Here is a 12,823-nt window from a genome sequence, read left to right on the forward strand (position 1 = left end):
CTTTGTTTAGTAACATCTCTCCCAATGTCTTCATTATCTCAGTGTGCCTTCTGTGAGTTTTCATAATTTGCTGAACTCAATAGTGTGTTGAGAGCATATACAGAATTCAAAATAAAATGACTTTTCTTACTGATACTCATTACTAGCATATTTATATCACCCTGTGTGGTGGTATCTTTGGAATATATCTATTCCTCTAATGCCCTAAGTATAGCAGTACATCTGATGTTAAATCTACAAAGGAAGTGTTTTTTATTAAAGTATTTAAAAAACATTTCTGTCATGTAGTTATAGCCATCAGTAAATGAAGGAAAGCCTTTTATGATTTTCCTTTTCTACAAAATAGATTTTTGAATGTTCACTTTTCCTCCAAGCTCTGTTATTTATTAATCAAACATTTCTGAGAGCTTTGTTGATCTCTTGTTTTTTTTCCTCACACCCAGATCCATGAGCCTAATTTACTTAAATTTTGACTTTATCCCTTTTTGACAAATCCCAGATCATCTCACCCTAGTGGTGCCGTTTTTCTATTAACTGCCCCGACTACAGGGTTATGAAGAAATATGTAAACAAATACTTTACTCACTTCTATGGAAAACTAATGGCAGCAAATAATCAGTAGCAAAACTCATCCCTGTGTCTACTGATAGAATTAGATTTCCACCTAATCCCATTAGTCCACATATGTGCAAAACATTAATCAATTCCCAGTTTCTATCATTACTGAACTTAACTGAAGACAGCAGTGGCCTGGGTCCTCCTTGTAATACTAGGAACATGAACTAACCTGTCAGTTTGTTCTTTAGTTTCCTGCTTCTGGTGTGTCTTAACTAATAGAATAGAAAGCTATGGAAAGTCTTCTGAGAGGCAGCTGTGAAGCAGAGTGCTTTATTTCATATGTGCACATCTACCACTGCTGATGGTTTCTTACTTAGGCATTATGCTTCTTCATAGCCAAATTCATGATATCACACGTCATTACATCTGGATGATGTCAAACTAATATCCGTCCAAGAAAACTCTAATCCCTTTGCTAAAGAATTCTTACAGTTTCTTTAGTCATTGTTCTTGACTTCTTTATAGCTCTGCAATTTTTAAAGTGCCCTTTAAATATGCTTTTAAATTCAATTGACCTGATTTTTATAATCTTAATCATATGCTGAGAATAAACTTCTGTGATCATTGTTGAAGATAATGTGCAATTTCCTAGCGATTACAAATGTTGCTAGAATTTGCTTCTGTCCTATAAGTTTTCCCCTGACACAATTACTCTCTTGACACATCCAGAACTACCAAGTAATGAATAGTATATGTTAAACCACTTATGTACAGTAAAGAATGTACATTTTTTAAGTATGTAGATTTTTATATAATGCTATCATTATTCATCCATTCACATATCTGGACATAATACAATTTTGGCACTCTGAAGGCAAACATTTGTTTTCCTTGTTTAAAAATTTAAATTAGTTTAATCCCTTATTTAGTTGATATATGAAGGGATTTGAGAGGGCAGTAGAATTTGGACTTACTCTAGATATTGAAATACACCTAATCATGGCATTTAAATTATGATTTTTTTCTTTCAACATTTTCAGAATTTAAATTTATTTTGATTTGTTCTTATAACATATTACATCCCAGGGATATGCAATAGTGGTTTGTAACTCTTGACCCTTAGGATTTTAATTACTCCAATTCCTTACCTTGTCTGTAAGGCTTTTCTCCAGATTTTTTTTTTTTTTTTGAGACAGGGTTTCTCTATATAACTTTGTGCCTTTCCTGGAACTTGCTTTGGAGACCAGGCTGGCCAGCTTCTTGTTTTGAGCACCTCACGTATTACCCTCCATCTTCCACTTTCCATGAAGCTAGTAACTACACATGTTCTTCTAGATTTAGCCATCTCTTTTTTATTTAACTTCTGTATGAATAATGTTTATTCAAGCCATTTATAATTAAGTTTTTTGAGCAGATATACATGGTTAGTTAAATGTTGTCATTTAGGAATGAGTATAAAGAGAAGAGAACAGATAAAGTTAGCCATTCTTTTACATAATATTCCATTTGCTGTGAAACTTTGTATAACTAAGGGAAATTTATTTCCTGCACACTTTCATTTTTAGCATATTAACATTTTCGTGTACCTCATTTTATATTACAGATCATTTCCACCCTCTTTCTTGTTTTGCACATTGGAAGTAAACCCATTTAAGCATTTGTCCATCCTAAGAGTCTAACAAAAGAAGATAATCAATTAAAACCTAAGTAGGATTATTCAATGAAAAGGAACGCCTACATATGGAATTACTTTTTTCCTGCTTCATCATACTGAGGATTTCTGAATCAACATATGAATACTTTAAGTTATAAATATCTTGTAGATAATCCTGGAATATGCAAATTGATTTGCCTATAAATATCATTAAACAATATTCAATACTCAGTGTCCTAGACTCTTCTTGGCTGAGTGTGTCTTCTAAACTCCATTTCCTTGTGGAGTTAAAGTCATTTAGATAATGTAGCTTGAAAATGGTGTAAGATTGTGATATTGGTTGTTTAAGATTAAATAATTTTATAATATTTTGCCTGATAGGACAGAACAATAATTTACAACTCAATATTCTGAGGCAGGAGGTTCAGTGTCAACCTGGTCTGCAGAGAGCTCAAACACAAACTGGGGGACTTATAAAGACACTGTCTTGAAAAAGAAATTAAAAGAAGGTGTGGTGTGGTGCTCAGGGGTGGAAAAGTTGTCTGAAATTTGCAAAACTATATGATGTGTGCAGCCTCTAGTATAATAAAAGAATAATAGATAATTAAATACATACATGAGTGCTAGTGTATAAAAACTGAAGTCAGTCTTGTATATGCTGGTGCTATATAAAGAATAAAAAGTACTTGAAGTTTGAAGTTCCCTAAGACTTCCAAGTCACTGCAAAGAACAATCAAAATCATTTCAGGTGGAGAGAATGTAGAGTTTTGAAAGCATTGACTCTCAGAATGTTATTATTTTTAGAGGGCATGGATGGAAACAACTTGTGAGGAAGAAAAACTAGTATTTAAAAGTGGAGTTTTAGTTCTGATTCTAGAGTCGACCCATAACGTGATATTCAACACATGTACTTCGTATTCCATAGCAGTGTACTTACTGTACACTTTATTTCAGAGACACATTTTTATAATATGTGGAGAGACATTGCGGACCATAATTGTGATTAAGTTTCAGTGTCTCTGCAATGGAGTGCCATTCAAAATGATCAATTGTAGCTTTAAGTCATTGAGTTCAACAAGTAATCATAAATACATTTCTATGTTGTGTCTTCATGATTAAGTTACATGGACACATCCACATTTATACACTCATGGAGGGAGTATACACCAACACTATACACTCAACAGAAGTATCGTACTTTATTAAATTTAGTTTTTAATTATTCCCATCAGTTGTCACACATAGAACTAACTGAAGTCATGCTTGACAGAAGAACACATTCGATCAGCTCCTCTCTCATCTTCTGCCACTAACAGGATAAGTTGCTTGTTAATATACTGATAGGTGATGAAATTTTTTAATTTGTCCATTTGCTGTTTAAGGTCAGCTTTTTTTCTTAACAGTTCATAATGCTCAAGAATAACAGCAAGTTAACTATGGCAATGTAGGCAAATTGCATTTCTGGTTTCAGTGCTGTGTGTTGCAGCAAGGATGTTAATTTTCATTGCTAGAAAACAATGTAGTTAGTGTAGTGTTTTGTCCTTTTAATATTAATATTTGCCCCAATCATACACTAGACTGCCCTACTTCTTGCATTGAATACTTGATTATTACATGTTTTTACACAGTGGTAATTTGGCTTCAGTTTATTAGTAACAATTTTAAATGTCATGTATATGTCAACAGCTATATTTGTAAAGAAAATTAGATACTACTGTATTCTACAAAACTACATTTATGAGACAAGGTATTGCTACATAGCTGAGGCCGATGTCTAACTCATGGTTCTCCCACCTCAGTAATCTCAAGTTGCAGTCATAGGCCCGTGTCACCAGGCCAGGTGCTGAGATAGAATCTATAAAATTATTTGTTTGCTTGTTTTTGCAAAGGGCTTTGAAGTATAGCTCAAGTTGGCCTTTAACTCAAAAACTCAATTAAACCTTTCCTTGTACAAAAAAAATCATTTTATAAATATTTTGTCCTGATATCCAAATAGATTTTAAGGTTGGGTATGTGCAAAAACATCTGTGTATGTAAGAAATGTATAATGAGTGAAATCAATTACAGATATGTTTTCTATTTTAACATTTGGTGGATAGAGACATGGTCATAGCACACTAATTCCTTCTTCATCTCTAATTTAAGATACAGTAGGTTGCTTTTTGAAGTGCAACATGCCTTAAGGCCATGAGTCAACTGTGACATTAGTAAACTAAGTTGACATAGCAGTGGCATTTTGATGGTATAGACTTGATCGACTTTGTAAGCTAAAAGTGTTTCACAGGAAGGGTTGTGGGGATGGTCCACAAATATGATAGTTAATGTGATAGTCTGTTAGCTGCTTTACATCCTAAGCCTAGAAAATTTGTATAGAAAGTGGGAAGGTGATCTGAAATGATCTAATAAAGCATATTTTAGATTTATTACATGTAAATTTATATAATTTATACATCAGATGATTTTGTTCAAGATGAACATAAGTATTTATTTGTTATTAATTTTCTTCACTCTTTCTAGTAATACAAATGGTCATAAAATATAAAATAGCCATTGCCAACTATTAAGTTATATTTTATGTGTGTTCAGTCATATGAAATGGTAGGGAAATTTTATACTGAATATTCTGTTTTGCATCAAGTCTTGACTGAATTCGTTTCACCCAAAATCTAATATAACTTTCTTTTATTTTCATTCAAACATTTAAAAATAAATACAGAAATCGTGTTGTGTAATTCATTTGTAATCATGAGTTTATAATAGAGATAGTTATCTTTTATTTCAAAAAGAAGACTAAAAATATATTTGGACTGAAAATTAGGTACTGCTTACTTATATAACAATGTATTTATAAATATTTTTAAATACTCTGTCCTTTAAAATATTACTTTTCCATCATTGATTATGTAGTTGGTAGCCAAATTTCCATTAGTCATTTAAACATTATTTATATTTAGAAATAATTCTCTTAATTTTTGTTTAAATACACTTTAAAGATAGAAAATATTTTAAGATTTTAATCAAGTGTCTTGTACATAAAAATATCTGAAAATACCTAAATATGTCATTTGAATTTTCTCAAGATGAGGATCCCCCTATGTAATTAGTGCCCCAAATGTCTCCCAGTATTATGTCCAGATTCCAAAACATTGGAAGTATCCCATGGCCTATCCAAATAACTGCCACTCCATGTTTATAACTATTTCAGTCTATAACCATTGACTATTCTATTTGTATTTTAAAGCTTCTATTATTGGAATAAATGAAACGTAAAATTCTACTAAAATTTATTAGCAAGTCATTGTTCTGATAATATTGGAAAATTAATCATCAAGTCTTATTATCTACCAATGTATATAGAAAAGGACTATTTAGCGAGCAGATGTTTTTGAATATATAGTGTATTATAGCTAGAATCTTTATGTTTAGTCTATCAGAAATGCTTCACTCTCATCTTCATGTCTTTTTTATTGACTAAATATAATATGCTGTTAATTTAGTAGATTTTAAGAAACACACACTTGAATGTGTCAAGTTAAATGCCAGATTATAAAAAAAGAAGTAAAATTGAGATGCTAGAACTTATTTGTCTTTGAAACCCAGTAGAGAATTATCACAAGATGTTATAATATTAAAAGAAAATTTATAATTGAGAGATAAACATGATGAAAATTAACACATCTAAACAGGGTTTTAAAAAATGATGAATGGCAGATTGAGAAGACATGAGGAGCAATGACATCACATATCTACAGAGAGATGGCAGCAGTCAGTTCCTCCATCTTCAAGAGGACAGAGAAGAAAAGAAAGCATTTGGCCTCTTGAAAGGCTAAAGTAAAACTCTGTAGGAAATGCCCTGGCCAGCACATTGGTCTTTGCTCCTGAGAGAGGGAGAAAGCTCACATACAAAGCTTACAAACTCCAGACATATGCAGATGCCATCTGTGATTTGACAGAATCTCACTTTCTAGGCCCTTGATGTTGCTTTTTCTTACAAAATGTTATTCTCGAGCTGAGTCCAACAAGAAAGGGAGAAGGATCAGCTCTCCAGAGGTGAAACTTTGAGAAAACTATTTTATTTCCCCTGTTTTTCTGAGTCATTGTGATTGACTTCTTAGATTTCTGTCTTTAGAATTTTAAAGTAGAAAACTTGAGTTTCTTGAGGCCTCTGTCTTTTACCTCACATGAGGATTTATGATAGATAATAAGACACCAAGAAAAAAAGCAAAAGCATTATAATTTAAGGAAAAGCTTTGTGGTGTTGTCTAGAATTCTCACAAGTATATGTGCATCAAATACTCTGCGTTTGCATTGAATAAGTGAATTGCATATGTTAAAATGTCCCAGACCATTTATAATGTCATAGTACATAAATTGCTAGCAAGAGATTTAACATATCTTATTTTCTGATACTTCATTATTGAGTTAATTTATTTTTCTTAATATGAGAATTTTCCACATTTGATGCTATAATATTCTCCAGTGTATTTTAATAAAATATCTTCTTTGGTAGTGTGTGAAATAGCCCACATTTAAATAAAAAGAAAGAATTTTGTTAATTGTCATGATCAAGTTACACATATGCTTACCCCCATATTCATAGTGATCACGCTTTTCTGACTGTGTTAAAGTGAGCAAAAAGCAAGTGCCACACATGATCATTTATATCTGAGCTTTGTATTTTACAGAATCAATTAAATGGTTGCTTCAACCTTGGAACATGAAGACTGGATTAAACGATAATAGAAAAAGATACCTAGTGAGTGCCCACCTTGTAGGCAAGGATTGGAAATAATGATGTAATGCAGTCACTGGGGTCAAGCTGTGGGATGAGGCTAGTTAGATTCAGATTACAGTAAATAATTTTAGAATTAAATGTATGAAGATTTCAATTATGTGAAAGTATGTAATCATAATATGTGTTATTTCTTATCAGCAAAGAAGTAGTTTAATAACACACAAAATGAAATGTCTTGTTCATTGGTTGGAGTGAACTCAATTCTTTATGACTTAAATTAAGCTAAAGAACTGGATGCATCTAATAGAATGGTGTTAACATACTTGTAGAATTATAGCAACAGTATTAATTCATTGAATTTACTGAGTGTTTTCTAAATTCAGGATTAACTTGGTGAGATATTTGCAGGAAATACCTGGCATTGAATAATTTAATTTTCTTCTTTCACAATTAAAATTGAGTTAGAGGTTAGTAATCTGATCTTCGAACATTTCAATTTTTCATCTTTCAGTGATATAGAAATTCCATTTTGATAATTATTACTGAAAACATAATATGGAATATTATATTTAAATAAAAACCCTGATAGACTAAAAAAATATTCCTTTAATCTTAATTTTAAACCCTATTTAACCTAATATGGAGATATTTCATTTACTTTCCAATTTCAAAGGACTATCAGCGGTATTATTATTTATTTGCTGTTATTTATTATAATTACATATTAATTATTAGAGAGCATTATGATAGTGTAAAATTATAAAAAAATAATAATAATGAGGAGGAAAAGGAGAGAGTGAGAGCACCAACTAGTGCTGAAGGTGCTCCTTATAAATTATTATCAAGAACATCATAACCCATTTTTTAAAAAAAAATTATAGTTTGAGTACTGCTATATCTTAGAGATTTTGTATTTTATTTTTGTTTGTTACATCAATGTCCTGCAGCCTTACCTGATATACAGAAAAATCACATCTCAAGAACTTTCCACAGATATGTGAGTAAATAGAAAGTTCAATAACTTCATTTAAAATATAGCTAATATCCTAAGTAAATAAACTCTGATACTCTGGAGAACTCTCCAGAGTGAAGCTACAGGTGGTATCAATATCGGGCTGAAATCAGAAATGGACACATGTGTATTTAATAACTACCGATCCAGTGTAGATGAACTCATCTCTTTTTCATGAAGGTGAGCTCTTCCTACTTAGCATGTCTAGGTAGTCAGAGGGGGCAGGTCAATGCCCCTTCTGCAGTCATCCTAGACAGTGAAGAAGCTTGGTGTGGTTCTCACATCTGTTCTCCACATGCCTCATGCAAACACCCACCCTTTTATATTAGAAATAAACCTTACGGCCAACAAGTACTTCAAGCAGTCCTTCTGAATATTTATAAACCTGAGAAACACTAGGTAGTCTTGCCACTTGCCCACTGGGTATTATGGCCAGCTTTCATTAATTTTATCACTTTTGATTTCATTATAACTTGGAACACTGCATTAGAATGCATGACTTTTCATATTATTCTCACAGGATTCAGTTTATGTTATTTGTTCTCACAGCCTAGGGTGGTTTCTCAAGGGTGTTCTTAATGCAATTCCTCATGTCCGAGGTGTTGTGGAGAAGTGAAGGCCTTCTATTATACAGATAAACAGATAAACTGAGGCTGACTCAGCCAATAACTATGTTATCTACAAAATTTCTTTAGTCTTTCTGTAACTCTTTCCTGTCTATAACACATACCTTAGGAGCTCATTGTGGAGGTTAAAAATTTTAACATATTTAAAGTAGAGTGCCTGGTCCAAAGGAAGCATTCATTAAGTGTTGAAGCAACCATACATATATTCAGTTAAAATGGGAACAGTGACATCAGCCTGAGTACGGACAAAATTAAAATTCTGTGCTTAAATAGAACTAATTATGCCCTTTTTGCTCAGAGAGAAAAATCAGACACCAAGTGTTCCTTTCACAATAAATCACTATTTTGCATCTGCCGTTAATATATTCTTTCCCAGAGCGCATGTGTTAAAAGTACACTATTCCTCCTTTACCCCTTTATCCAATAAGATATTACAGAACCAAATGTCTAATATGTAGCAACAATTAATCTTCATTCATTTTACAATGATGTTAGTTACAGGCCGGGATTACAACTTTTGAAATTTCATTTTCTTTTTACTTTACTCAACTTGTGTATTTATACTTAGGGAAGACATTTGATTATGCAAAACAAATAGTGATACAGAATTCTTATTTTGAAAACAATAATTTTGATTTTATCGGATGTAAAAAATTAGGTTTACTGATTGTAGAAAGGATTTATATTCTTTCCAGCCAAAAAAATAAAAAGAAAGAATTAAATAAATCCACGTCTAATATAACTTATCTCCTCTCTATTTTGATAGTCGTGTTTGATCATTAGTGTAAATTATGGCTACTGGTAGAATACTGTTACCCCTAATATTATTAGTACTTTCATGTAAGAGACATAGGGTCTCTGAATCTTCAGAGAACACAAACAGCTGTTAGAATAGAAACTCACACATTTCTGTGAAATGTAAGAGATGTGTGTGTCTACTTAGGTCAGGGACTGACACATAAAGCCAGAGGATTTTGTCACACTAGTCCTTCACTTAATTGTTTAATATACCTGATTCTCTCCATCAGCCAGCTATCTGCACTTTGGTACACATCTTTCTAAAGCAGACAGAATTATCAGATATTAGCAAAAGCTGATTTGAAATACCCCCAAGAAACTGTGCAGGCTTTACTATCTAATGGATTGTTAATTAACTCTTTGTGAACATGCCACTTCTTTATAATTCTGTGTGGTTTTTGTTGTCTACATTCTACACAGTCTTAAGGCTGTATGTGTATTTATTTCACAAATAATTCAAACACCCAGGAGAAATAAACATTTGTCTGTCTGTCTACCTATCTCTATATCTATCTATCTATCTATCTATCTATCTATCTATCTATCTATCATTTATCTGTCATTCATTTACCTATCAAATTCTATCTTTCTACACATACATATCATTATTTTTCCTGAGTACAAAAGACCAAAATACTAAGGTCTGTGCCTAATTTCTTCTCCAGAATCATAGCATTCTTATATCTCCTTCACATTCATTTCTCATGTTCAAAAATAAATTTTACTTTTTATAATCATCTGACTTCCTGCACTTAATAATGCTGTTTGCAACGATAGAAGTGAAAAATGTTAAGACATACTAACCTTATTTGCGTTTAATTAGCTTGTGAGTTCTATTGCTGTAGTGAATTCACTGAAGCATTTTTTCCATGAAGTTCATGTTTTTTTTTTCCCCTATCTATATGTTATTTTAATGTTCTCATCATATCAACAAAAGAAAATGTGGCTGCTTTATCAGAATAAAACATTTGGTGATTTCAGGAATGATTCCTTATAATGCAATCAAGAAAATCTTGTGCTCTCCAATAACTGTGATTTATCCATGTAAATTTCCTGATGGAGCACAAGGACATTTTACATGTTCAGAATTTTGTGAGCCAAATATGAAATTGGAGAGCAAGTTTTTGAGAACAATAATTTATTTTAAAGTGAAAGTTATATGATGTTCAATCTATAACCTAAATATAGACGCAGAGTGCAAGTTTGTTTTGGCTAAATTACAGAAGACTATATTTTGTTTAAATTAAAGATGTTTTAAATAATACCAGTCGAAAGATGTAACAACAATTAACAAGTTTATTACGATCCCAGTACATTTTTATGAGTTTATCAAATGCAATACATTTAAATCTTATTATCAGATATAGGCATTCTTCCTGTTCCCACACTGGAAATTATTAAATAAGGATCAATTCTTGCTGTAGCTTGCCAGTTGCTTCCTCAAGGCTGAAGGAGAGCTTTGCCTTTTATTGGGGACCTTTCTACTTCAGTCCAAATGTTTGTAACCAATTCACATTTGACTCCTAGGCAGATGAAAAGACAGTGAAGAAGTCTTTGATGCAGGCAGTATGCGTCCTTTTACTGCTGGTAGTATGACTGATGTGGTTGTGTGTTGTGGCTCTTAAGGACTGAACAACAATGGTTCCAGTGGGAAATGAATATGAAGGACGTGCTAATGAAACTTTAAACACAAAATGAAGGACAGAGTGGTTCAATGCAGCAGCTGCAGGAAGTGGTTCTCAGCATCACTTCTCTGGTCCTGGGATGGCATTGCTGAGATGATTGTATCATGATAAACAACAACAATAAAGAATGTACTGATGAAGTCAATTTTGATTAGAAAACCGGTAACAGAGGTGAGAGTTGTGGGACAATGGTAGAATGCCTGACTAGCAGGCCTAAAGCTAGGATTTAAGCCCATGGAGCACCAAGCCAGGAGACAGGGAGGAAAAAAGGAAGGAAGGGAGAAAGGTAACAAGGGAGGAAAGAAGGAATGAAAGGGGAAAGAAACACAGATAACTTGTTAGGGGCACCTAGGAAAAGCATGTTACCGAAAGGGTTAAATTATGTCTGGGGTTTTGTTGTTTTGCTTTGTGTATGTTAATGTAAGAAAAGACAATTTATAGAAACACTAGTAGAATGTGATATGTGGATATTGTCACATCGGCAATATTTGATCAGAGGTTCCTGACAATATCCTGGCCCAGGCAGAATGCTATATTCTATATTTGAAATGCTATATTCAAAATAGTCCTTACAACGCCAATAATCTTGTGAATTGCAGACTCAGATCTCACTTCCCACGACTTACTCATGTCTCTCTGTAAAAGAATAAGCCCAGAAGCAATATTCTACTATGAGAAAAAGGATTCGGTGTCACTTATAAAGTGAATTTTATATTAGTCTGTGATTATCATCAGCCTTATATTTTTCATAGCTAAAAATTGTAGGAAAAACATCCCCAATTGTCTTCCGTGAATTCCTAGCTTTCTTTGCAGCTGACATTATCTCAGGTATGTGATACTGAGACAGCAGAACAGAATTCTTCCCTGGAAATCTCACCTCACCCCCCCACCCCAACTCCTTCCACAGTTATCCGTAGAGGTGAGCTGACCACAAGATAGCTGGGCAGCCATTTTCACTGCGAAACATTTTTATTGCTTTTTGAAAAAATCAGCATAAGTGAAGGCAAGCTATTTCCAAATATCTTAAGTATAATCCTAGTCCTATGTTGGACTCTGTGACAATGATGGACTCCTTTCTGCTCCATTCAAACCCAGAAATTTCTGCCTAACTCACAGGAATCAAGGAGCAGCACTTTAATTTTCCCTCTAATTCAATTATTTTTCTAATATGTGGTATTCTAATGACCTCATTAAATACTTTCAGGAGAGATTATGTTGCGTTATAATGACAGATGCATTTGTATGCTACGAGCTTTGAGCCTTTTTATAGTTAAACCATGATGTTTTCTGCTTAGCATCCTTTAATACTTTTGATACACCATTTTTCTCAAGATCTTGCATGCTCAATCATTCTGTCATACTACGTGAGATGAGTGCCTTCATATATATGTATTATCCTCATTCTGCAGTGGTAGGACTGTTTCCTGCCTATGAAGCAAGACACACTCACATTTTCTGCGAACTATAACCTTTCCACACAGACATATACACTTTTCCCATACTGCCTTGCAGATTCTTATGCCCAAGAATATGGTGTTTAAAATAGTCTGTAAGATGTTTGCCTATTAGTCTATACTTGTTTTAATAGAAGATCCATGTTCACATGCCCAGAGGTTCATTTTAAGCCAGCAGACACCCCTAGGGCTTGTAGAATTAATCTGACTCCATAGTGAAGTGTTCTGGAAGGATGAAGTTTCACTCTTTGAGGACATTGTCTGGGCAACTTCTCTGACTGAATAATTATAGTAGCATCCC

General features: G+C 33.1%; 1 protein-coding gene across 3 annotated transcripts in view; it reads left to right on the forward strand.

Annotated features, from left to right (window-relative positions):
- The window catches only part of Pcdh10 (protocadherin 10), a 57,140-nt gene that overhangs the window by 18,399 nt on the left and 25,918 nt on the right, over window positions 1-12,823 (forward strand). The window contains exon 5 of one of the 3 annotated variants that reach the window (XM_036190081.1): window positions 2,162-2,443. The exons of the other annotated variants lie outside the window; for them this stretch is intronic. Coding sequence (XP_036045974.1) covers window positions 2,162-2,202 — 41 coding nt within the window. The 3' untranslated portion in view covers window positions 2,203-2,443. Of the gene's footprint in view, window positions 1-2,161; window positions 2,444-12,823 lie in introns of those variants that run through there. 3 annotated transcript variants of the gene reach the window in all.

The sequence above is a fragment of the Onychomys torridus genome, chromosome 6 (genome assembly GCF_903995425.1).
Source record: "Onychomys torridus chromosome 6, mOncTor1.1, whole genome shotgun sequence".
NCBI lineage: Eukaryota > Metazoa > Chordata > Mammalia > Rodentia > Cricetidae > Onychomys > Onychomys torridus.